Source organism: Oncorhynchus kisutch, linkage group LG10 (assembly GCF_002021735.2).
Source record: "Oncorhynchus kisutch isolate 150728-3 linkage group LG10, Okis_V2, whole genome shotgun sequence".
Lineage (NCBI taxonomy): Eukaryota > Metazoa > Chordata > Actinopteri > Salmoniformes > Salmonidae > Oncorhynchus > Oncorhynchus kisutch.
The window spans coordinates 49291570-49319093 of NC_034183.2; the positions used below are offsets into that span (position 1 = coordinate 49291570).

General features: G+C 44.1%; 1 protein-coding gene across 10 annotated transcripts in view; it reads right to left on the reverse strand.

Moving 5' to 3' along the window:
- The window catches only part of LOC109898297 (microtubule-associated protein tau), a 44171-nt gene that overhangs the window by 4394 nt on the left and 12253 nt on the right, over positions 1 to 27524 (reverse strand). For 3 of the 10 annotated variants that reach the window (XM_020493222.2, XM_020493224.2, XM_020493223.2), the window contains exons 2-12: positions 19272 to 19472; positions 17912 to 17998; positions 13534 to 13563; positions 10853 to 12124; positions 9058 to 9101; positions 8428 to 8607; positions 8066 to 8150; positions 7420 to 7655; positions 6896 to 6988; positions 3783 to 3864; positions 3487 to 3593 (exon numbers count right to left, since the gene is read on the reverse strand). In XM_020493222.2, coding sequence (XP_020348811.1) covers positions 3487 to 3593; positions 3783 to 3864; positions 6896 to 6988; positions 7420 to 7655; positions 8066 to 8150; positions 8428 to 8607; positions 9058 to 9101; positions 10853 to 12124; positions 13534 to 13563; positions 17912 to 17998; positions 19272 to 19455 — 2400 coding nt within the window. In that variant the 5' untranslated portion in view covers positions 19456 to 19472. The remainder of the gene's footprint in view (positions 1 to 3486; positions 3594 to 3782; positions 3865 to 6895; positions 6989 to 7419; positions 7656 to 8065; positions 8151 to 8427; positions 8608 to 9057; positions 9102 to 10852; positions 12125 to 13533; positions 13564 to 17911; positions 17999 to 19271; positions 19473 to 27524) is intronic. The other 7 variants (XM_020493226.2, XM_031833863.1, XM_020493225.2 and 4 more) reach the window with 6 other exon arrangements.

The window sequence follows — 27524 nt, forward strand, 5'->3', positions numbered from 1 at the left end:
TTTTCCTCCAAACATAACAATGGTCATTATGGCCAAACAGTTCTATTTTTGTTTCATCAGACCAGAGGACATTTCTCCAAAAAGTACAATCTTTGTCCCCATGTGCAGTTGCAAACCGTAGTCTGGCTTTTTTTCTGGCAGTTTTGGAGCAGTGGCTTCTTCCTTGCTGAGCGGCCTTTCAGGTTATGTCGATATTGGACTTGTTTTACTGTGGATATAGATACTTTGGTACCTGTTTCCTCCAGCATCTTCACAAGGTCCTTTGCTGCTGTTCTGGGATTTATTTGCCCACAAAATAGATGGCATCATGAGGAGGGAAAATTGTGGATATATTGAAGCCACATCTCAACATCAGCCAGGAAGTTAAAGCTTGGTCGCAAATGGGTCTTCCAAATGACCCCAAGCATACTTCCAAAGTTGTGGCAAAATGGCTTAAGGACAACAGAGTCAAGGTATTGGAGTGGCCATCACAAAGACCTGACCTCAATCCTATGGAACATTTGTGGGCAGATTTGAAAAAGCATGTGCGAGCAAGGAGACCTTACAAACCTGACTCAATTACACCAACTCTTGTCAGGAGGAATGGGCCAGAATTCACCCAACTTATTGTGGGAAGTTTGTGGAAGACTACCTGAAACATTTGACCCAAGTTAAACAATTTAAAGGCAATGTTACCAAGTACTAATTGAGTATATGTAAACTTCTGACCCACTGGGAATGTGATGAAAGAAATAAAAGCTGAAATAAATCATTCTCTCTGCTATTATTCTGACATTTCACATTCTTAAAATAAAGTGATGATCCTAACTGGCCTAAGACAGGGAATTTTTACGAGGATTAAATGTCAGGAATTGTGAAACTGAGTTTAAATGTATTTGGCTAAGGTGTAAGTAAACCTCTGACTTCCAACTGTATATATATATATATATATATATTGAGAGAGAAAGAAAGAGTCTGTACAAAAAAAAAAGACATGCAAGTTCTTTAAACTAAAAAGAAAAATTGTAGTTGAATGAGCTGAGCAAGAGATTGGTCTGCAGTGCCAACTTGGAATCAGAGAGAGAGAGGTAGTCTGAGTATCAGTCTCTTCAGCTAACATTCCACTCCTTGGCACTCTCATTGCCAAAGAGACCCGCCTTTCGGCAATCTCAACATTCAAATATGCGCTAGATTTACGGCGGAGTTGCTCATTAGTTGTTGGAAATAATATTTTCATGAGAACATGGGGATCCTCAAAAATATAATTTAATAACAAAAACAAATATTTAGCTGTTAGCTAGGCAAGTTGTTGTAATTTGAAGATTAAAATCAATTTTGTGGTTGGAATTGCAGTATTTAGTTTGAGAATTTAGACATGAGCTAGCAACTTTTGACTGACTAGTTTCGCCTGGACAAACAACCGGATACCAATGTGTTCCAATAATGTCTATCTGCAGACTGCGGTTACTACATGCCACACCCACTGCCATTGCGGCTGCTAACGCTGTCACTGGCACACACTTCAGCACAGTAGGTGGCGGTAATGCATCAATGTTGGATGCCATCCGCCGGAAACTCCCACCAAAGAAGGGGGCCGGTACACTGTCCTTCGACCCCGCCTGCCGAGCACTGCTTTCCTCAAGTTCTGTTAACGATATGGTGAGGGAAGTAGCTAGCTAGCTGACTAGAACACTGGTACAGTGTCATTCTCCCCCACTTGCCAAGCACTACCGGGTAGTGATTATCCTCGCCATAATGTTAAAATAACTGCTGGTTGGCATCCAATAAATGTTGCATTAACGCCACCTACTAGACTGGGGTATAAACTCCCTTATACTCAGCTGAATTTATTTTTCTCTCAAAAATAAAATTAAATAAAAAATTATAACAAATACTTCACTCCTACTGTCACAGACTCATCTTTATCCTGACCCTCGGTGCAAGCCTCGGGCTCTGAGAACTTAAATCACACCTACCACCTCCGATACTTTGCCCTCATTCACTTCCATTTCTCATCCGGTCTTCAACTCACTCTGCTTACACTTTCTAACGTTCTTCTTTAACCAACCATCACCTTTTTCCCGCCATTTTTAAACAACTCAAGGTCACCCTCTTCCTCCCTCTCTCTCTCCTCTGCCTCTCTTTTTCCCTCCATTCCTCCTTCATATTCCAAGTATCTCCTTATGACAATAGTGCACTTCTCCTGACATCTTGTTCTTGCCTTGTCAAGGGACGCCATTTAACCGGCTGTCATAATCTCCGTACAATCAGCACGAACCCCTCGGGATGTAGTGCTCAACAGTGCATCCCACTTGTAAAGCAGCTACTTTGTCTTGATGTTTTTCTTCATCAATAGCTACCAGGACGCTTTTCCATTTCTAACAAGCGCGTTCCTCTCAACTGCCGGTCTCCTAGCTAGCTAGCAACCGCCTGAATGGCAGTGGGCGTGGCATGTAGTAAGTGGGGCGTTGTGGGCGCAGCATGTAGTGGGCGTAGCATGTAGTGGGCGTGGCATGTACCCGGTCTGCAGATAGACCCTACTCACGTGTTCTGTGGAGAAAAAAAAAGTTCAAATATTTGCACAATAGTTGTGATTGGAGGATAGCTCTAAGGGTGAACGAATCAGGATCAAATCCTCCGTTTTCCTCGAGCTCATTAATGATAGAATGATCATATTTGAATATGGCAGACAGGCCACTCTTTTGGCACATAACATGGAGTGTATTAGCTAAAGAGACTGGTTCACAGGCTAAATGAGAAGAGCTGCTGCCACCCAAACATGCTGGGCAAAGAGAAGAGGAAGGAGAGCAGGAGAATGGGTCACCAGAGTTGGGAAAATATCATCTCTTGTCATAGGCTTAACAATTAAAATATTGAGCATCTCATTTGGTTCTGGGTACCAAGATTAGGGAAAATACTACCTCAGCTTTTTACTGTATTGACTTTAAAATTGGCCTTCATGTACTATGTGAGGTTGAGTTTTTTTTTTTTTAACAGGGATCAGTTACCTTGAGGGAAGTCTATTTGCAATCAAATATATTTATGATCTATTGTTATGCTTTATATTAAATATTGATTTAAAAAAAAAAATGTAAATAAACTTTTTGTAAGTACATGACAAGTAAATGACAAACTTAGGAGTATGCCTATTGGCAATGCAGAGAGACAGGCCTACTTAGTAATCAATGTGACCCTGTGTTAATCACTCTTTTGCATCACATTTTAGAAATGTTTACAAGCAAGTCTCACAGCATGCTCAGTTTGCTAAGGAAGAGTTTGCCAAGCGAGAGGAGTTTGATCATTTAGTTTAGATTTCCGAGATTTGAAGACAGAGAGAGTGCGGACTCCAGAATTCGGCAGAATAATTCAGTATTTCAGAATAGAAATTAGTAATTGATTGTTATAGGTTTGTACAGTTGTTTTTTTAAAGATTGAAACAGGAAAGTATTGTTTTGAAATAAGTGTGTGTCAATTCGGACATTAGAGATAGTGAGTCTGTTTGTTTACCTTCCTCCCGCCACCTCCAGCCACATGACCAACGTTGTCCATTGATCCAATCTTAGACTGAACCTTGAAGTCCAACTTCTCAGATTTGATCTCCACATTGCCTCCACCTAATGAAGACCATTGCAGTGGTAAAGATTGACAAAGGGTTTTTTCAACACATTTTCCTGTATTTCACATTCGTCAGGGAGCACATAAAACAATTATTTTATATATTTGTCGATATGGCTGAGTATAGACCATCTGTTGCATGTTTTTTCATTTCAGTCACTAAAGGTTGTATTTTGTACGTAAGTTACCTGGTTTGTGGTGAATGTTGGCCTTCGATCCACACTTTGACTGTACGTTGCTTAGGTCAATCTTTTTGTGAGTAATTTGAACCTAGATATGGCAATGGGGAGAAACAACAAAGGAGATCATCAGACCACTGATAGAATTAGACCAGAGGAGTGGTCATTGTTGGGCGATGCGAGGAGACAGAATAGAATGAGTCAGCATCAGTCACATGCAAGGACAAGGACACTGCCATGAATGGCTTCCTGAATAGACTTGCTTCTAGCATTGTCCTTAATAGATGTTGGTTGGAAAAGGGAAAGAGGGGTTATTCGATTGCACCCACACATGAGAAATTCCTTAAAAATGAAAAGATAGCTAGAATATTTCAGGGAATTCAGTCAGCTTTATCAAAAATCCCACCATATTGATGAAATTTGAATCTAAATGAGACAACTTGGTCTCAAATTTGGATGCAAAGGCCCTCTTGTGTACATTGCAGAGATGTTTCGTTACATCCCTAGAAACTATGACGATTACAATGCTGTTTTCTAACCCAGTTTAACCCACGTCTTGTAAGTAAGGATAAATATTTGATTAGGTGATTGGATTACCAGGCCTTCACCTTTTTTTTTTTCCATTCGATTTTTCACAGGAATATTCTCTACTACACATTCCCCCACTTATTTCTTCCTGAGAAATGAGGCAGGATACCTGATTATCAGGAGGATGAAGGTAATCACAAAATGAATGGCATTCATGAAAACAACAATGTTATAATTTGAGCCAATGTTTATAGAAGTAAATGGCTAAATAATACAAGAAATATACATGAATATGAAATTAAAATGACCAGAGCTCTCATAAAATCACCCCATCCATTATTTAAAACAAGTCTACACAACAATCTAGACAAAATCAAATCCCCAAAGAGAAACTCTTGAATAAAATAAACAATATGCCTATATTTTTTAATTAATATTTCAGTTTTTTTTTTCAACCATACCCCACTTGTCTGCATACCCAAACATATACACATCCAAACATGCAGCTATTTTCTGGTATGCAGTTTGAACATGTACTTACACAGTACAGACACATGGTGGTGCCATTGCTGCATAGAGAGCCAGGCTTTCATCACATTATTATCTACACTGAACAGAAGCCCAGCCCTGTTTCTCCAAGCAGACACAACGACAGCAGGACTGCAACGCTGCAGCCACATCCAACCCAGTGCAGCCCAATCACTAGCCACTTACCGGTACCACTATAAACAAACTGGCCTCATCATTTCTGTTGTAAGAGTTGAATCTTACATATCTACTTAGACAGCACCAGCAATGTGTTACAGAGCTCACTAGTTATGGTCTATATAAACAAATACATCATAGTTATACAGTGGTTTTCCTAATGCCATGCTGTCTTGATTTGTAGATTATATAGTACAGACAGTATTGATTGACAGATGTTGATGGGTGGTGGCGGAGGGGACAATGAGTTGGAGGTTAATATCACAATTGACAGGATTCAGGTTGAGCCCAACGGGCAAAACTGGTTGTAATGGTCAACGTCATTCTGTCTTTTGTGACATCATGGTCAGGTTGTATTCTGATTATAATATTGTGTGTAGACATCTTTTTTTAGCTAAAAGATGCATTTAACGGATTATCTGACCAGATAACCAAAATATGACCTCTTTCCCAGACATCTTGATATTGTCATGAACGAGATGATTTTAACTGGCTGTAATCAGACATTTTTAGAACCAGAGAATGACGTAATTTGGATTTACCGTCCCAAATTTTGCCCGCTGAGACTGCATGCTCACGGTCATACACCAACCTGGAGAACCATGCCACCATTATAAGTCAATGGACGGACACACCGACGACAATAACATTCTACTTTGTCACATCACTACTGCATTCAAGTCATCCATGTCATGCAAGGTAACAACAGCACTGATGTCGAGGTTTTCAGCTCAAGACGCTGAACCATATATTGGATTTTGAGAGTTTGAGACTACAAGAGCCATTGGGGTGCATCAAACGGGTTATTGGAGACACATTTGAGGAGACAGATCTAGGGCAGACAGACCAAAAACACAAACTTGGCAACGGCATCTCCAGGCAAGGATGCCCTGCCCCCTGTAATGCCTTACTCATGCATCCGTTTTCAGGGACTCAAAGGGGCCGAGGTACGACGCACCTGTCCCTGCCACGTCCTAACCTTAAAACAGTGTCCCATTGCAGTTTAATGAAATCAACGTTTTTTTAAAGAGATTGATTAGGTCTTTATCTTGGCCTTCTGGGTGTTTTTTGTTGTTGCCCTCTACAGAAAGTTGAAGCAAGTAAGATTTAGCCTCAGATGCTACTCTAGTCTGCTACTCTTCTATTTTGGAGAGTAAATTGAACAAAAATGAAGAACGCAAACTTAACCTATCAGCCTGTAAACTCCTCAAACTTAGTTTACAGAATGATAGTTACTTATCTAGCTATAAACTACTGAAGTCCTCATTTCCTTTAAGTATAGGAGGAGCAGAGAGTGGAGGAGGAATAGCCTTTATGTCCTGGCCAAAGCCATGATCTGGTCCTAATTGCAGGAAGACTCAAGACCAAGCCATGAGTTCATCCCCAAGTTACTCACGTTACCACCTCCGGGGACATGCTTGAGATTATCTTTGGAGCCACATCTAGACTGAACACTAGAGACTTCGATCTTCTTATGTCAAATTTGCATCTGGAAGAGGTAGAGGAGAGGCGAAAATAACATTATCATTCTGGCAGGTTGCTGCAGCAGCTGCAAGGCTGCGATGTGGACCATGCTGCTGACTACTATTTTAAAATTTACTTAGACCAGATTATCTACAAGACAGCCTCAGAGTTCATGGTTGGTGTCTGCACTGCAGGTACCAATTCAATAGCTAGATTTCTCACACTCAGAAGTTACAGGCGTGAGGCAATGTCCTTATTTTACAGGTCAGGGATATCTGACATGCACTGATCTCAAAATAGTTACAGATCAATGATCAAGTGACCAGTCTTTATGGAAGTTTGTGGTTTGTGTACTGTAGGAGTCCTGAAATGGGTAATGTCTCTGTCTGCAGTCTCTTGACCGCCATGCCGTCTGCGTTACTCACATTGCCACCTCCTGGGGTATACTTGAGATTGGCTTTGGAGTCACACTTTGACTGAACGTTACTTAAATCCATCTTCTTCTCAACTATTTGCACCTGAAAGAGTCAGGAGGGAGAAAGCGTTGTCCTTACAACATCCAAGGAACTAATACAGAACAAACCATTTTTTTTATTGTTCTGGACATATTCAACATATACCGTAAAGCCATTTGTGATCACAACTCGAACAAAAGCTTTGAAAGGCCAATTACTGGAGTTAAGGAGTAGTACGTGGATTCCGGCCTGTGATAAACAACTTAAGCTTGGGGGAAAGATAGCTAAGAAAAACAGCACTAGGGTTGTACATTTCAGGCCACTTTTCAGAAGTTCCTGGGTTTTTCAGAAATCCTGGTTGGAGGATTTTCTGTTGGCAGATTCCCTCCCCTCTTACCTGGGTTTCTGAAAAACCTGCACACTTTGGGAAGGTTTCTGGAATTCTTCAACCCTACATATCATAAAAACGAAAGAAAATGGTTTCAAGCCCTTACCCGTCCTCCACCAGGCGAGTGCTTGATGTTCTCCGTGGAGCCAATCTTTGACCGGATGTTCTTCAGGTCGGGCATGGGGGCGGCCAGGGGCACCGGACTGCGCCCCCTCATGGACCCAGGGGATTTAGGAGGGGTCCGCACCACCGCCACCTTCTTCACCTCCCGGCTGGCGGGGGACTTGGGTGTGCTGGGGCTGCTGTAGCCACTACGATTCTGGGGTGTCTTGGGGGAATCCACTACAAGGTTAGGAGAAACAATAATATATTGTATAAGTTTTCAGGAACAAGACCTGCAAAAGTTCAATTATTTGAACTAGGTGTTTTGCTCTTCTAGGGACATTTTCCTCTCCATCACATCAACACCATCTAACGTGCTGGGGATGTAAATGTAGTCAAGCTACCACGTGCTGGAGATGGCAAATGTAGGTGAACCTTTTTCAATGGGGATATGGAGTCTGACCATATCCTTATCATGCTCTCTCATCTCTGTTCACACTCCATTTGTTAACCTCTCTTGAATTGGGGAACTCTCAATGGATTAATGGTGATTGCATCTGTTCGCGTTGTAGGTGCTCCTGTACGAGTTCAGATAAAGGAACACATTGAGAGTTGACCATCTGTTGAACATGCCCTGAGTACTGACTGACCTCCAGCAGTGGTCTTGGTCTGCATCCTGGTCCCAGCACCCTGGGGTTTAGCACCTGGTGTCCTGGTGCTCTTCCCATCTCCAGTCTGGAAACCAAACAGCACGGTTACTTCTAGAATGGGGAAAAACTAGAAACTACACAACAAGCGATGAACCTGTGTTGAACCAAAAGACTCCTGACTCATTTGGGAAAGAACTGACTGAGTGTTTCGGGTTTAGGAGAGGCATTGCATAAGATCCTCAAACACCATGGAACTTTGAAGTATTCGAGTCATAATGCCATTGACCATTATGAGCCTATGGATAAGTTGGCCTGGGTCTGGGATAGTGATCAAAGTTGAGGCCTGTCCATGTGTCACTTACCCTTGGCCTGGGTTCTCTGGATCCTGCACTGCCTGGACTGGGTTTAAATATTGAGCTGGGCCTGCTAGTGTTGCAGGCTGGGGCAGAGGAAGAGGACCAAGGCTTTTTGCTGGGGGTGGTTTGGACTGAGGAGGGTCGTTTGGGGGTGGATGCTTTGGCAGGTGTGGTGGCGTTGGGTGTCTTGTGACCAAAGGTGGTAAAAAAGTGTTATGAAACACAAAGGAAAAGACAAAAGTGAAAACAAACATTTAAAGAAATGCATTACGATGGTGGAACTTAACAAAAAGCTATAAGCGATATAGACTTAAACAATTAAAACCAATTTAAGCAATTTCAAAAAAATGTAAACAGTAAAAATCTTAAAATCAATCAAATGTAAAATACTGTTTGTGATTGGTGAATGGCTTTACATGCAGATGTGCTGTACTGCAATTGCAGAGCAAAACCGTTTTTTAGGGCATTCAGTTGAAGACAGATGGTTGATGCAAAAGTTTATGTAAAATTTGAGCCGACATGTTTGGAACGTCCTTTGCAGCTGTAAAGTAAAGCACTGAGATATATTGATGCCTGCTGTATCGCAAGGTCACTCCAGAGGTCAGACCTCTGGTCCACACATCAGTTATCACCTACCTTTTTCTCAGCTGCTTCTTTCCCAGCCCCTGCACCGGCCTTGGCTGCAAGAGAGGGTCAAAGAACGGGACTGAGTCAGTGCTAATATCATAGTCCTGTCTCATCAGCAACTTTGATACCTCGCTGTGCTAGGCTAACTCTCTGATGCTAAATTGCCTATTCATGCCAGACATGAAAATGCTAACAGACAATGCGTGTTGTTAACTACTCTAGTTGCTGTATACGGATGCTTTAAAGTTGCTTTTGGATTTCATAGTAATTGTCAACAGCATGAAATGAATTGCCAGAAAGTAAATTTGTCATAAACTCTTATTGAACTTTAATTTGAAACTTGCCCCAGATTCGCAATTAATCTGTGTATTGACATTACACTGCATGGGGAGGTTTTAGCACATTAAGTCGTCTGTATTAAAAACTAGACTCTCAAAAATGACTTCAAGCCTCTTGGCCTGATTTCTATCCCACTAATCAGTCCACTCAGAGAATCCCAGAGAACATAATACACTGTCTGGGACTAAGCTAATCATTTGAGGGGGGGAACTAAATTAGTTTTAGGGCCAATGAATGTGGTACAGACAACAGCTTAGAAACCGTCAAGCCTGTGTGTTATTGGATAAGCACGAAATTGGGTCTCCGTGGTTACTGTGGTGCTTGCAAATGGTTAGTTAGGCAGGCAATAATGTTTCTCTCCTATCAATAGACGACCCCATTAGTCCAACTAGGACCCTGAGTGAGTGACAGGGCTGTATTGATAGAGTGGGTGGTTCCCATTCAACTGATTCATTATTTAGACTCTTGGGAGTCCAGTAATACATTTTTTAAAAAAGCTTTTACAGAAAATGCACCATTTGAAACGGGAATCATTTTGTTATCATATGATCAGCACATGATTATTGATAAATGGGAATTGGCAATTTAGGCAACCTGATTAGCATAAAGAGAACCAGTGAACCATCTATTGATTAGTAGTGGTAGTGTGTAACAAATACCACTACTGATGGGGGAGGTCGGTTTAATGTAAGCATCCATGTACACTGACAAACTGTGCTGACTTACACTTTTCTGGTAATATGATAGAAAGATAGGAAACAGTAGTCAGAGTGTGGTGTGTGTGTGTGTGTATATGTGTGTGTGTGTGTGTATATATGTGTGTGTGTGTGTGTATGTGTGTGTGTGTGTGTGTGTGTGTGTGTGTGTGTGTGTGTGTGTGTGTGTGTGTGTGTGTGTGTATATATGTGTGTGTGTATATATATGTGTGTGTGTGTGTATATATGTGTGTGTGTGTGTGTGTATATGTGTGTGTGTGTATATGTGTGTGTGTGTATATATGTGTGTGTGTGTGTGTGTTTCAGAAGACGGGAGGTGGAAGGGAAGGTGACCCATAAATACACAGTCACGATGATGTGATGTTGCACACCCAACAAACATGCAAGTGACATGCAAAAGGGGCTGACCAGTGGAAAACATTGCCAGCAAAAATAATTTGGGCACAGGAGGGTTAGTGACATAAACAGGGGCTGGAAACACAGACAGAACACAGACCACAAACACAGAGAAGATAAAGCTCGAAAGAGAACGAAGTGAACAAAGAAGAGACACAAGAAAGAAACCGGTGGTGGTGGCTACAAGCAGTCCGTTTCATCAACCGAACACGTTCATGTTTTGCGTTTTGTGCGTGTTTTTCAGAAAGGGTGCTGCTTTATTGTGTTGCTCAAGTAAGAAAAAAAGTATCTGTGAGAGAAAAGAAAGGAGGTGGTGGAGAGGTGGGATTGATAAACTAGAACGGAAAACAGACCTTTGAGCTGGGCACCTGGAACATTTGCTTTTCTGCCCGGTGGGGCGGCATCTTTTGGGGGTGCTTTCTGAGCTTTACCGGCGGTGGGAGGGGCAACAGCAGTAGCGGTCACTTTCTTATCTTTCCTGACCGGGCCTTTGGCTGCTGTGGGAGCACCTCCTTTGGCATCTCCTTTGAGGCCACTAGCAGGCTTGCCAGCCTTAGGCTTAGTTTCTGCAGGTTTGGCTTCTGCAGGTTTGGCTTTGGTCACCGACTGAGCTGTTGTCACCGCTGCGATGCCGGCCTCGTCTGCAGACTCCAGGTATTGGCCTTGAGTGTCCTTTGAGGTCTTCACAGGCTCGTCATCCATCTGGACGGGCTCAACCTCCATCTGGGGCACAGCAATCATGGGCAGGGGACTAGCTACCTTCTCCTGCACCTCTTCTTCCTCCTGCACCTCATCCTCAGTCACCTGCTCCACCTCGTCGAGGGCTTCTGGCTGGTGATCGATGAGAGGAGACTCGTCCTGGGTCTGGTCGGCTGCGGTGCTAGGGGAGAAGGGAGATCCAGGGTCGGCCCTGTTGGAGTCAGGACTCTTGCTCCCTGGGGGGCTCTTGTCTGCTCCGTTCTGCCACCCTGAAGGGATGCCCTGACCAGGGGGGTGTCCCTCAGGCTCTGTGTAGTCAAAGGATAGGACGCGCTGCTTGGCTTCCTCCGGGGTCATGGCAACAGGAATGACAGGGGCGCGACCTTCATCTTTCTGCTGCTCTTCCTCTTCTGAGCTGGCTTCACGCCGTGGCCTCCTGCGGATTGTTGACACCTCGGTTCTCTCTTCCTCTTCTTCATCCTCTTCCTCGTCGCTATCCTCCTCTTTTTCTTCATCCTCCTGCTCTTTCGTCCCCTCCTTTTCTGTGAAAAGAGGGCTCTGAGGCTTCTCAGGACTGATCATGTCTTCATAGGCCGAGGTAGGAGCCTCCTTGCTCTCACATACGTCCTTCTTATCCTCGTCCTCAGACCCAGAGCCGCTCAAGCTGTGGCCCACAGAGACATCAGAGACCTTGTCAGACGGGCTCCTCTTCAGCTCAGACCCCAGCGAGTCTGGGGAGAAGAGCCTTGGAGTGTCCCTTTCGATTGGGGCTTCAGGGGCTGAAGGAGACGCCCGGGGGCTCACCGACCCAGCTCTCTCCCCATCTTCGCTCCCACCGTCGGCAAAGCCGGACCTGCTGCTGCGGCCGCTCTCTGTGGCAGGACTGAGGCCTCCTGGCGTGGGGCTGAGCGAAGCGGTGAGCTCCTCTGGTGTGGTGGGAACCGGGAAGCAGAACGATAAGGGACAGAGGGATAGATCCACAGCAGGACTGTGGTGTTAGAGACACTTACCTCCTCCTCAGAGACATACATTCAACACCCAACAAAAGGAACAGAAATAAAGGAAAAGAAAGAATCGAAAGGAAAGAAAAGAACCACTGAAGGAGAAGATACACAAAACAAAGGGCAAAGGAACCTTTTTTTTGCTGGCATCAACAGGAACAACAATGAAACATCAAAATGCATAAACTACAATTATCTGGATCGTTTTTGTACCTAAAACGTTGAGAGCTGTAGGTTTTTTGTATTTTTATAAGAAGCTCAGTTTGCAGTTGCAAACATTTTGCTTCCATGTTTATAGCAGAAAAGATGGGTAGACTATATGCAATGAGAGCCATGAACTATGTACGCAAATATGGGTTCATAAAAAGCACCTTACAGCGCAAACACTAAACCATCAACTTCTGCCATCAACCAAATTCACAGCAGAAATCAAAGCCAAGCCGTATCACGTCCATACCGAAAACGGTCTCATTCAACACCGTACTCACAATGACGCAACAGCGCTGTATTTCTCTCTCTCGTGGATTGTTGTGAAAAGCCACGTGATAAATGAAATTGCAATGGCGATGAATCAATGCCGCACTGTCCAATTTGCAAATGGGCTTTGCAGTGGGTTTTCTGGCTGCTAGCCTCACTTACGAGTACATCATGGTTCTCTTCCTTTTAAAAAGGGGAAATCTGCAGTTGCTACGTCCATTTCTGGACTTCGAAATTAATGATATGTACCCATTGATTCCTGAAGAATATAACTTAGAAATGAATGATGCCTTTGAGATCTAGTTTGACAGTCATATCCCATCAGAACCCAAAATAAGCTCGTTTTAACTCCAATGTTTGTAACGTTAAACAAATGACATGTAAACAAAACATGGTTATAACTAGAGTTATGGTGTGGTAACAATTCAGCGTAAGATCAATTCTGACATCCTTGAAAAGGATCAACTTTGCTCTTGAAATCAAACTCCATTTACCCACTTAAGATAAATACATTTCAAGGGATCAATATACAATTGTGAATCTATATAGTGAAACAGATTACAATCAGACAGTGTCCTCTGTTCTATAATGCACACGCCGTGGTACTACTATAATGGGGATTGAGATGAGTTGTGGTTCAAATCAATGCAGAAGTTTGTCCATTACACTCAATGGTAAACCCAACCTTGGTTCCACTAGGTATATATGAGCAACTGGGATGAATAGTTGAAAATAGAGACATTGAGGATGATTCGATATGGATATGCATGGACGGTAGTTGGTCTCAGAAACTCTACTTCCTCATGGCTACGTGTAGTCTGAGGAAGAGAGATGTCAGATGGGTATTGTAGTCATACCTTGACCTGTAGCGGTCGTCCCTCCGGTAGCTGCACATGGTCCAGGGTTCGATGGGAGAGGAAGAGGAGAAAAGGAGGACTTCATTAGACTTTCTACAGGTACACCGGTAAGCTGATCTCCCAACATTCAGCGAGCACTCACACAATTATGATCAAACTTAACCAAGCACACACACACACACACGCCGCCTGCTGAAATAAATCCTCTAGTCTAAAGCTCGCTAAAACCACTAACTTGCTCTCGGTCGTGCGCAAGTGTGGGCAATGAAGGGGCACGACTGCCCACTCTGTCTATCTGTTGATCTACATTGTGTTCAGAAAGTATTCACATCCCTTGACTCTTCCCGCGTTTACAGCCTCAATTTTTAAATGGATTCATTTGAGATTGTTTTGTCACTGGCCTACACACAATAGCCCATAATCTCAAAGTGGAATTATGTTTTTTCAAAATGTTTATAAATTCAATCAAATTCAAAGCTGAAAAGTCAATAAGTATTTAACCACTTTGTTATGGCAAGCCTAAATAAGTTCTGGAGCAAGCCTAAATAAGTTCTGGAGCAAGCCTAAATAAGTTCTGGAGCAAGCCTAAATAAGTTCTGGAGCAAGCCTAAATAAGTTCTGGAGCAAGCCTAAATAAGTTCTGGAGCAAGCCTAAATAAGTTCTGGAGCAAGCCTAAATAAGTTCTGGAGCAAGCCTAAATAAGTTCTGGAGCAAGCCTAAATAAGTTCTGGAGCAAGCCTAAATAAGTTCTGGAGCAAGCCTAAATAAGTTCAGGAGCAAGCCTAAATAAGTTCTGGAGCAAGCCTAAATAAGTTCTGGAGCAAGCCTAAATAAGTTCTGGAGCAAGCCTAAATAAGTTCTGGAGCAAGCCTAAATAAGTTCTGGAGCAAGCCTAAATAAGTTCTGGAGCAAGCCTAAATAAGTTCTGGAGCAAGCCTAAATAAGTTCAGGAGCAAGCCTAAATAAGTTCTGGAGTAAAAATGTGCATGACAAGTCACTTAATACATTGCATGAACTCCCCGTGTGCAATAATAGCTAACATGATTTTTGAATGACAAGCTCATCTCTGTACCCCACACAAGGTAAGGTAAAGGTCCTTTGGTCGAGCAGTGAATTTCAAACACATATTCAACCACAAAGACCAGGTTTTCCAATGCCTCGCAAAGAAGGGCACCTATTGGTAGATGGGTAAATGTAAAACTTTTTTTTTTTTTAAAGCAGACACTGAATATCCCTTTGAGCATGGTGAGGTTATTCATTACACTTTGGATGGTGTATCAATATCAGTCACTACAAAGATACAACCGTCCTTCTTAAATCAGTTGCCGAAGAGGAAGGAAACCGCTCAGGGATTTCACCATGCAATGGTGACTTTAAAACAGTTACAGAGTTTAACGGCTGTGACAGGATAAAACTGAGGATGGATCAACAACATTGTAGTTACTCCACAATACTAACCTAATTGACAGAGTGAAAAGAAGGAAGTCTGTAAAAAATAAAAATATTACAAAAGCATTCATCCTGTTTGCAACAAGGTACTAAAGTAGACCTAATACTGCATAAAATGTGGCAAATGCATTTTTTTTTTTTTACCTGAATACAAAGTATTGTGTTTTATTGGATTTGCCCCAAACATACTACTGAGTACAACTTTCAATATTTTAAGCATAGTGGTGGCTGCATCATGTTATGGGTATGCTTGTAATCTTTAAGGACTGGGGAGTTTTTCAGGATAAAAATAAACAGAATGGATCACAGGCAAAATTCTAGAGGAAAACCTGGTTCAGTCTGCTTTCCACCAGACACTGGGAGATGAATTCACATTTCAGCAGGACAATAACATAAAACACAATGCCAAATCTACACTGGAGTTGCTTACCAAGAAGACAATGAATGTTCCTGAGTGGCAGAGTTACAGTTTTGACATTGTCTAGCAATGATCAACAACCACTTTGACAGAGCTTGAAGAATTTTTTTAATAATAATAGGCAAATATTGCACAATCCTGGTGTGGAAAGCTATTAGAGACTGACTTATACTTATGTAAATAAGATATTTTTGTATTTCATTCTCAATCAGTTCTCAAAAAATCCAACAAAAGAAATTCACTGTCATTATGAGCTATTGTGTGTAGAGGGATGAATTCAGGCTGTTACATAACACAATGTGGAATAAATCAAGTGGTATTAATTACTTCACAAAGGCATTGTACCTAACATTTTCTGGGGTTGGGGGGGGTAGCATAGGTGTTAATAAGGAACGCTTATCAGCAATTTTCGATTTCAGGACAGCTTGATGATTTCTCCATGTCAACCATTAACAGTTCTCCGTCTGCGAGCTCAGCGTCATCTAAGTCGGCTATAAATGATTTTTGCCTACAGCTAATAGGGCAGTCATAGACACTGAACCCCAGTTAAGGACTAAAGCACCAGACACATGCATCATGGCCATGGCCCTTGTATTACGGTTGGCTATCCTGTATTGACAAGTGCAACTTATGGACTATTGCTGGTAGTATATCGACAATACGCACAGGGGAAATGAACACGAGTTCCTACAATGTAGGCCTGAATCGAGAGATCGAGCCTTGTGTTCTCTTGTTGTGTCCTGCGGTATATTGCTCATGCCAGTGTTTCAAGGAAGGTTTGGAACTAATTACACTACGCACATAGTTCCATTCATGGACATTGCTCAAATCTTTCATGTTTTCGTGGACAGGGGTTAGAGCCAAAGCTGGCACTGTGGTATCTTTAGCTGTGGGCTGTTGTTGAGATAACAACACCACCGCCAACATGCCTTTTGTCCTTCTGGCAATACCATAAATCACTGTTGAATAAAGGCCCACTGACAGTTGAGAGACCTGGAGTCACTGAGTGTGCTAATAGCTAAAGGGGTTATAACGCCGAGGACGTGATTATACGAAGCATTATGAGCCCCGTGACCATCACTTCCTGTGGTAAATGAACCGAGTGCGAGGATGAATGAAGTCCATGACATCAACCCTACGAGCCAGGTTTAAAATGCTCTGGGGGTGACTAGCTATGGCTCTATATGGACCGTGAGGTTCAGCCTTCTGTTACCATGGCACCACCGTGCTGACCAAAGCCACAGCACCGGTTAAGTGGGGACTATATTGACCCATTAGCTCCGAACCCCCCCCCCCCCCTTTCACTTATTCTGAGGTTGGCATGTTGGCCGTGACTGTTGAGAGAGCATGTTACTGCAGAGTGCCACTTACGCAATGCCGTTCTCAGGATTCAAAACCACAACGGTTCTGAACTGACTGACCTGCCGACGGGACAATTGTCTATAAATACAGGAAGCTTACGTTCACCGGCTTTGTCCTGACGAGAGCCTAACACTTCATGCTAACAGTCGGGATGCTGACATCCCAATCGTGAATACGAGAGCCACAACTCCAGGCCTGATGCACGATGCTACGATCTGGGTGGGGTTGGCTTTTTCGATCAGTGTGACCTGAATGAAAAGTGCTCTGAAAAGCTACAAACAACAAGATAGTTCACCCACACAGAACTCAGAACAGAACTCAGAAGCATGGCATAATATTAATAATTAATAATAAATACAAAATAATGCAATTTATGAAGAGAAGCAGGAAATATCATGGATTGTTGCGAGGCCAGCAACAGGGGAACAGCGGAATCATCCTCATATCCCGACAGGAGATTTCATTAAAAATGCATTAGGAAGGAAAGGCAGACGCCCTCTGAAGAACTGAACTCTCTCTCATTCCTACAGACAGAGAGGAAACTAATTCAAAAGAAGCATTGGTCGCTGCAAATAATTAAAAAGAAGCACTGGGCGCAGATTACGTAAACTGAAAACTGGAGGAAAACTGGAGGAAGAAACAGGAAAAGAGAGGAGGAGAAGAGAGGAAAAGAGAGGGGAGAAGAGAGGAAAAGAGAGGGGAGAAGAGAGGAAAAGAGAGGTCAGCAGCACATTATTTTGGGGGATACAAAGGCACTCAGAATCCAGGTGTTACGGGGTTATCTGTGAAAAGTGAAGCAGGCAGCTGTGAAGAAGCAAGATGCTAGATCAAATGCATTGTTGAGGTTGTGACAAGAAGCTGGATGATGATTCGCGAAGAGGCAGAGGCCAAATGGAACCAAATGAGCAAATTGCTTTTGAAGCCACAAACAAGAGGCACAATCACAACCAGCAGTGTACTCAATTCCATTTCACAATAATCTCTTCATGATCAATTTATGATTCGTTTATGAAGTATTTCTGATTCATGAGTCAATTCCTGAAACACATTGTGAATGGACACTAAACAAAATGGAATTGAGCCCAACCCTGCAGCTCACACAGCCCCTAATAGAAAAAAAAGGGGTTTGGATGTGAGGAGCGGCATACCCGAGAGGTCGCTCTTAGACACAGACACCTCTGACACAGGTGCTCGAGGCTGCGATTTCAGTTCAGGTGACAGCTCCAGCAAATCTTCTACGTGAGACAGAGGCAAGATTATTAGTTAGTGAGAGAGAGAGAGAGAGAGAGAGAGCGGGCATCACATCAGGTTAGTTGGAACAAAAGAGCGGGCTAGCCTATATTTTTGAGGTAGGTGAACATATTGAGGATACAGTGAGGCAGTTAAGATGTACAGTGGAATATTTTTTTTTTTAAGAACAGTTTGCCCTACATTTCCAACTCAAAACACAAGACGCCTTGCTTTCGAAGTTGTTCCTTTTGTTCTTCAGTGGTGTAGTGTAAGCTGTATAATACGAGCGGTAGAAATGCCCTTCTGCGCCCTAAAGAGGAAGTATTCTCCGTGAAGCGAAATACGGAGGCTAAAAATACCCGAATGGAGAACTTCAAGCAACATCCTTGATGGAATATGCATTATTTTCTTTTCTAGGAATAGATAGACTCCATCATTGTAATATTTAAGCCTCATGTGGTCGCTGACATACTGTCGGCCTACAGTACAGTAACCAAAACCTAAAACGCTGGGACAGCTGGTGCATGTCATCCAATAGAACTGGGCAAAACTCCGTACGTTAGAGGGACACTCTGAAATTCGGGCGTATGCTACTGTACCTGTAGACTTCCAGTCATTGCGCTAACGACAGTTAGCATTGGCTGGTTGAAACTACCTCTAACTTCCATCATACTGCACGCAGAGACATACAAATGGTATCCACAAGTTCATCTGACTGGGTACGTAGAAAAGCGACTAATTGCCAGAACCTCGAAGTATCCCTTTAAGATCCTCTGTCGATGACAGTAAAAACCAAAACGTGTTTATATTATCAACATATGCTTCCCTCTCCCTGCTCTTTGTGGCCTGTCAGGATTATTTGTTTCACCATCTGAATCCTGTTTTCTGGGAGAGAGTGTCGGGTCTGTATAATACAGGATAGAATGTCTGTCTGAGGAGAGACTGACCCAAATGCCTGGATTACTGTTAACACACACACACACACACACACACACACACACACACACACACACATATTTGTAGGGTTATTTAACCATGCAATTTCAGGAAGGGTACTGCAGAGAACAGCCAACAATAACATCCTTTACCTCTATCTGTCTGGATGAAACAGATCGCCACAGTCTGCTTTTTACTATTAAGGTCTACAAGAAATGCTAAGACAGATTGACCAGATTCTAAGAAACTTATTTTCCAAGAATGTGTATCTGATGCTCTCTCTTTTCCATAACCCCCCCGCTGTCAAAATCTACAGTCCTAGTGACCTAGTCCATCACTGACCTTTCATGTCCCCAGGTCCCATGTGTGCGTCTGGCATCCCGTTAGCCTTCTTAACCTCTCGCTGGTCCAGGGGTTCCTTCAGGGTCATGTTGGCCAGGGCAGCCGAGGCCGTGGTCTCCCCAGAGTTGAATTGCAGGGCGGCGTGGCCGTCCATGCTCGAGTTGAAGTCCTGATGCTGATCCATGGCGAAGCGAGTTCAGGCTGGGAGGAGAGAGAGGAGACAGAGGGAAGAAGAAAAAAGACAACGAGTTAACGCTCCATTCAGTTTGGAGACCTTCGTTTTCATGTCATTCACACAAGCTACTTTGGCAGGTGGAGACAGATCATTGCTGTTTTCAATAATGTCTTGAAAAATTAGATGGGTGGGGGGGCCTCCTCATTTTTCAGACTGCACGGAACACGGACTGAACCGAGAGGATTCTAAACCTTCCGGTTGTTGTCGGCTTACTTCAAAAGTGTGTCAGAGGAGCAGAGGTCTGAGAGAACCAACCAAAGTTGGCGGGATCTCCGTAATAGGCTACAATGTAAAGGGTGAAGGTGAACGGGAAGTCATTGACAACTATTCCAAATCGACACCCGGCATTGTTGGGCCTCTGCTGTTCCCCACAGAGAGGGATATGGCTGCAGAGCTAAAGACAGACCGATACCAGCGCACTGTTGAATTCTCCCACAGTTTTATTGTGCAGTGTATTCCGGCCCAAAGGTCTTAGTCACCAACCCAGACCCTTCATACAAGAACCGCAACGGATTTGTCCACTCATCCCAGGCAGCCCTAGCCTGATCCCAGATTTGTTGATCCCAGATCTCCTATTGCCATTGTCACACCAACGGGCTGCAACACTGCGATTTCTATGTCGCCCCCTCATTAGGGACAATCGGGACTTTTTCTTTGTCTCCCCCTCACTTTATATAAGTGTTATGTAATCAAAGGACTTTAGGAGCTGAAAGGGCAGTCGGCTTTGCTTAACGCAGGCAGTGATGCAACAACAAACTGGCGGCTAGGGGAAGATGAAATTCCAAAAACATTTGTCTGGCGCCCTTTCTCAGTGATCATGATTTGAATGGACTAGGCTCGGTGTCTTTTGTTTCTTCAGGTTTTTGCTAGGTAGGGTCTAAAGTTCCATCATGTCTAATGTGGTACCAAAGGACGTACCAAAGCAACGTGGGCCTAACGTCTCAACGTCGCTTGACCTAGCCTCCTCCTGTCTTCTCGAAGGGGAAGTTCCTCTCAAAATACACATGGCAGCCTGCCAGGTGTATCCTGTTTCTGTTTCCTTTAAGTCCAGCGGTGTGGTTGGGGTTATGAGGGGCGTGTTTTTGTGTTTATTATTAAGAGGGTGATTGTGTTCTGTCATGCTTGGGGGTCACTTGACGACGTGGGCTTCTTCCATGTGCGCATTTTCTGGTCTACCTTTACAAGACTGTAGAACTGCGTCATTTAGCGATGCCGCACAGAGGATGGCTTTCTGACCAAAACGCAATCAGCTTCGGACCTGCATCGGACCTGCTTCAGACCCCTGTACTGGCTAAATAAAGCTAACCACATCTTAACTTGATCTTAGAGTTTTTTTTCTAGATGACCTCACCTCACTCGGAATAGGCATGGGCCAATAGTAAGGAGGTTGAGATCTGGCCACTGTGAGATCTGTGAGATCGGAGCACTTGGCAGCTGTTAGCTAGCCTATGTCCTGGATCAATAGTACAAGATGATATTGGTGAAGAGTAGGAAAAACATAGTCAGGAGGAGAAGGCAAACTGAACTGGCACACAGCATTTAACAAACAACGACTGGACTACAGTGATTTTTTAGACAGAATAGAATTTCTCCCAGTGACAGAAGCCGGGGGGGATGGGCGTACAGGGCAAGCCCCCAAACCTGTGTGTGTGTGTGTGTGTGAGAGAGAGTGAGAGTGAGAGAGACACAGACACAGACAGAGCAGTCACAAAGAGCATCACATCACAGCCCGGTGTGTACCAGAACCACAGCCCTCCTTATGCACTGTCAATCTACTGTAATTAGGCTACCTTCGGGCTCGAACAAAGAGGTGCAGGGAAAGACGTAGGCTAACTGCAAATAGGCTCACTCAGTTACTAAAGAGGAGGGAGCAGGGTCCCATTTAAGGGAAAGGGGGATACCTAGTCAGTTGTACAACTGAATGCCTCCATTCAGCTAGTTGGAGAGATACAAAGAAAGGAGGCAACTACCCAAAAACCGGAGGGAGAGAGGAGACCAAATTGGTGATATGATTTTGGATCTGAAATGTCAGAGGGGCAGATGGATGCTCATGTTAATCCTCTTTGTTGAACATCCCACAGGCGTTTACACCTAATCTCTGTCCCGCACTTAGCTGAGCACCCTCCAACGCCAGGCCAACACCCACACAACTGTGTAAAGCAGGGCCAATCATCAATGAATAGGCTATGATATTCTACACACAACAGACCGAAGACTGAACGCACTCGTCTCGCATCATTAGCGAAGAGAAAGAGCAAGCTACCCAGGCTGCACTGTGATTGAAGTTTTGTGGAGAAGAAAACCCCAACAAAATAAACATAGTTTTTCCTTTAGGAATTCATCCCAATTTCGTTTAAAACGTTGTAAGCGTTCACACCCTTAGTCAAGGAACATGTCATCAAAGGCAAAGCACTAGGCCTGGATAAACATGTTCTCCATGTTTGACACGATGAGCCTAGCCTACACCCCGTTTATGTGACTGTTGATTTGTTGGTCCTGATTATTGTTTTACACCCAAGCATCGGGACAAGACGTGTTAACCAATGTCTCTATTAGTCCAGGACATAGCCTGAAAGTGGTCAAATCTCAGAGCATGTTAGACTGTCACCTAAAAACTCCCCAGTCTCTCATCCCATGTCTTCTCCTCTGTGGATTGTCTTTCTGTAATACTTAAAAAGGTGCAATATGCAGAAGTTGGTACGCCATGTCCTGGTTGCTAAAATTCTAAAAGTTCCCCTAATTTCAGTTTATGTGACAAAATTCAAAAGGCACTCGCACATCTGAGCTATGTTTTCTTTGCAGGTGCCTGGTAACAGTTGAATAAGATGAGAAAGAAGAAGGAACACCCACACTGCTCTTGCTTAGTGTCACATAAAGTGTTTTTAGTGTTTTTTTCCTCCGTTTGTATAATAAATCTGCATTTTTTTTTTTCACAACCTAAAATATTGTATTTTCAGCCGTTTGAAGCTAGTGTGCAAAAACTAAACTTAAGAACGGGAAGGCTAGAAATAGGGCACATAAGAAAAGATCCACCGCTTCTTAGACTTGCTTTCAATGAGAATGACAGATCAAGAACTCACATTTATTTGTGAATTTGGTCCGAGTTGCCCAAAAAGTTACATATTGCAGTTTTAAAGAGCGGGAGGAATACAATGGCTGAGATGATTTGGAGCTCTGTCAGCCTGGAGAGCTACTCGCTGAATAGGACTTCTCTCTAACACACACACACAACTATACATCAGCAGACAGGGAAGGGGGTGGTGGGCGGAGCTAGAACAGCGCTGCATTCAGAGAGAGCTGCCAGCCTGCTGAATGGCCAGGCAGCGCCCAAAGGAAGCCTCTCTCGCTCTCTCTCTCTCTCTCGCTCCTCTTTAACATTCATCAGCAGTCGCTACAGCAAGCAGAGAGAAGGAAAGAGAGAGGGGCAATCTGAGGGAGAGGAGGAGGGGGGGGGGGGGGGGGGTCCACTCTAAACATGATCGCGTCAGAGACGACCCAGCCCTTAACCCCACTGCCTTGCTGTAAGAAAGGCATGTTAAAGCTAAAGGGAGAATGTATCAGAGCAGCAGATAGAACACTGCAAGGACAAAGTATGCAGCGTGGGATTTAGCAATGTGAGATATTTGAAAGCCTTGAGCGCAGTCTGCAGAGATCATATCATCTGCAGTCCTCATAAATTCACCTATAAAAAAACATTTTCAAAGCTTTTCTCTGATAATATTGTTGTTTGTTCTTTGTCTTGCACGAAACCTGAAAGGTTCCTTCAGTTTATCAACGATGGAGAGGAGAGAACGAATGAGCGGGGAGAGAAGGAAAGCAGACGACACAACGAGAACGAGACAGGGGGGGACTGTGTCTAAGGGGGGGATGAGGGGCGGTAAAGGGCGAGGGGGAGAAAAAAAGATGGAGGGAATGGGAGTGAAAGAATAGAAGACATAGATCGATACTGACAGGGAGGTAGAGAGAGAAGGAGACTGTTAGAGAGGAAGGGGACAAGGGGAATGAGACTGTTGCTGGAAGAGGGAAAGAGAGCGAGAGGAGAGGCAAAAGGAGTAAGGGAGGGAGAGGGAAAGAGTGAGCGGAGAGGGAAAGGGAGGGAGGGATAGGGAAGGTGCGCCTGCAAAGCCTCTGGTCCTTGCAGAAGGAAAGCTGGCGCATGCTCAGACCGGGGGACACACGCCCAGCCCAATGCAGCGGCATGATACAGCAGAATCCAAAAGAGAAGAAATGGAGGAACTCTCCTCAGTCTTCTAATGCTTGGCTCTCAATCTAGCCTGCATCCCCAATGTCAGACGGTAGATACAGTGATAAAATAGAGACATCTTAGAGATGAACGAGAGACATTTTAGAGATGAACGAGAAACATTTTAGAGATGAACGAGAGACATTTTAGAGATGAAATAGAGACATTTTAGAGATGAAATAGAGACATTTCTCCTCTGGTGTCGTTTCCAATAACATTCTAGGCAGAATAGCCTAGACGCTTTCCTCTCAGATTAGGCTAGACGCAGCCTTCAGTTTTTCACTTGAATTGGTTTCAGCATACCATGTAAATCCATGTGGAATTAGGCTAGAGGCAAGTACGTGGGCGATTTGAGCATAACATTTGATTTGAGTATATGAGAATATTTCTGGGGGGGGGGGGGGGGGGTGAACCTTATGAGATGATCTTAATGATATGATTTGGGGTTTGATTAAAGCTAAACCCTTTCAAAACAAACAGTTTTCTCCTCCCTTTACATAACCCTAACCAACTAAACTCTTGCAAGACTATTGTTGAACCTGATTAGTGAATACTGGTCTTGAAATAGGCGACTCCAGGCCGGACTGCGTTGAATGCAGAGTCCTTTCCACTTCCTCGACATTCACTTTCTCCTCTGTGTGACAACAGAGTAAAGCAGAACGTGCCGACTAAGAGAAGTCCACCTGACTGTTGTGTAACCGTAGAGTTCGAGGTGTCATTCGAGGTCTGCAGCTGGACCACAGGACAGTCAGACAGAATTTTAAAGAGGAGAGAGGGAGAACGGTTGTAGTTTGAGGCTCGGAGTGTTCGCTGCCCATCCATGCAGATCCACACAACGTCTCAAATGGGACCCTATTCCCTATATAGCGCACTACTTTGGACCAGGGTCCCAAAGCAGTGCCTATAGTGAATATGGTGCCATTTGGGACGCATAGAATGACAAGGAACGTTTGACAAATACAGCTGGTTCAGCCGATTCACTCTGAGAAACAGAGGGGGAGAGTCAGGAGGAGAATGGGTAGAGCATCGCGTGGGACAGAGATGGAATGCAGAAACAGGAAAACAAGGTGCTACAATATGGAACAGTGGGATGTTTCCAATGTGCTGTACTGGGGGTTTCCTGCTTTCACTGTCCCAGAAAATACCAGAGGAAGAAAAAAGAGCACAGAAAGGCTACAGCAATGCATCCACCTTGCCCTCTCTGGGGCCCTCCTTCTGAGTGTCATTGCCACTGTTTGGCTCCGCCCGGGGCCGTCTGCCCTCTTGGGAGGGTTGAGAGGGTGAAGCTGCAAGGCTAAGGGGAAAGCAGACCGGTTTTATGTAAAACAGAAGAAAGGTTTGTTCTGAAATTACCCCACAGTATTACACAATTTAGTTCACAAAAGCCTTGCATTGATTTCTCCCCAAAGAGGAAACCACGGCCTTCTTTCTTGTAATTACAGAGAAGATTAGGCTAAATTCAAAACAAGGTTTCTGGTGATCGGAAACAAAATCCCCTAACGTTGGCTCTATTTTCAGATGCCTGAATGAAAATGTTGATGCCGTTTGTGCAACTCAGGCAGGCATTATCCTGACTCGATCAGGAGCCGGAATTGTTTGGGGATAATGCGGGTCATGAACCGAGACCCAGCGGGGAAATACTGGGCAAAACTGGTTGAAATGATGTCATAATCTCAATCCGTTTCTGCCTGTAATGGTGAAAGCTTTGATCCCTTATTGATGTCACCTGTTAAATCCACTTCAAATCAGTGTAGATGAGGGGAAGAGACAGGTTAAAGATTGCTTTTTAAGCCTCGAGACAATTGAGACATGGATTTTGCCCACTGAACAGCCTCAATTCGTCGGGGCATGGACTCTACAAGGTGTCGAAAGACTTCCAGAGGGATGCTGGTCCATTTTGACTCCAATGCTTCCCACAGTTGTGTCAAGTTAGCTGGATGTCCATTGGATGGTGGCACCTACTACCATACCCAATTCAAAGGCGCTTAAATGTTTAGTCTTGCCCATTCACCCTCTGAATGGCACACACACAATCCATGTCTCAATTGTCTCAAGGCTGAAAAATCCATCTTTAACCTTTCTCCTCCCCTTCGTCTACACTGATTGAAGTGGATTTAACAAGTGGCATCAATAAGGGATCATAGACTGACCAGGTGAAAGCTATGTCATGGAAATGTTTAGTGTTTCGTACACTAAGTGTTTATGTCTAGAATGATGCTTTGTTAATGTTAGTATTGCCTTGTACCTAAGCTTTCTGCCTTGTATGTGAGTCCAATCGTTTGACAACATTATTAAATAATACTTGCGTTGATATTTGCTCCTCATGACCATTCCTTGATCTTAGTCAGCTAAACACATAATACTTGATTGCACATGGTTTAACTATATTTTATGGACTCAGAAAAACATTTTAATAGGCTAATTGCTTCGTCTTATTACGAGCCTCGTGAGGTATATACACTGCTCAAAAAAATAAAGGGAACACTACAATAACACCTCCTAGATCTGAATGAATTAAATATTCTTATTAAATACTTCTTTCTTTACATAGTTGAATATGCTGACAACAAAATCACACAAAAATCATCAATGGAAATCAAATTTATCAACCCATGTAGGTCTGGATTTGGAGTCACACTCAAAATTAAAGTGGAAAACCACACTACAGGCTGATCCAACTTTGATGTAATGTCCTTAAAACAAGCCAAAATGAGGCTCAGTAGTGTGTGTGGCCTTCACGTGCCTGTATGACCTCCCTACAACGCCTGGGCATGCTCCTGATGAGGTGGCGGATGGTCTCCTGAGGGATCTCCTCCCAGACCTGGGCTAAAGCATCCGTCAACTCCTGGACAGTCTGTGGTGCAACGTGGCGTTGGTGGATGGAGCGAGACATGATGTCCCAGATGTGCTCAATTGGATTCAGGTCTGGGGCACGGGCAGGCCAGTCCATAGCATTAACGCCTTCCTCTTGCAGAACCTGCTGACACACTCCAGCCACATGAGGTCTAGCATTGTCTTGCATTAGGAGGAACCCTGGGCCAACCGCACCAGCATATGGTCTCACAAGGGGTCTGAGGATCTCATCTCGATGGCAGTCAGGCTACCTCTGGCGAGCACATGCAGGGCTGTGCGGCCCCCCAAAGAAATGCCACCCCACATCATGAATGACCCACCGCCAAACCGGTCATGCTGGAGGATGTTGCAGGCAGCAGAACGTTCTCCACGGCGTCTCCAGACTGTCATGTCTGTCACATGTGCTCAGTGTGAACCTGCTTTCATCTGTAAAGAGCACAGGGCGCCAGTGGCGATTTTGCCAATCTTGGTGTTCTCTGGCAAATGCCAAACGTCCTGCACGGTGTTGGGCTGTAAGCACAACCAACACCTGTTGACGTCGGGCCCTCATACCACCCTCATGGAGTCTGTTTCTGACCGTTTGAGCAGACATGCACATTTGTGACCTGCTGGAGGTAATTTTGCAGGGCTCTGGTAGTGCTCCTCCTGCTCCTCCTTGTAGCGGTCCTGCTGCTGGGTTGTTGCCCTCCTACTGCCTCCTCCACGTCTCCTGAGGTACTGGCCTGTCTCCTGGTAGCGCCTCCATGCTCTGGACACTACGCTGACAGACACAGCAAACCTTCTTGCCACAGCTCGCATTGATGTGCCATCCTGGATGAGCTGCACTACCTGAGCCACTTGTGTGGGTTGTAGACTCCGTCTCATGCTACCACTAGAGTGAAAGCACCGCCAGCATTCAAAGGTGACCAAAACATCAGCCAGG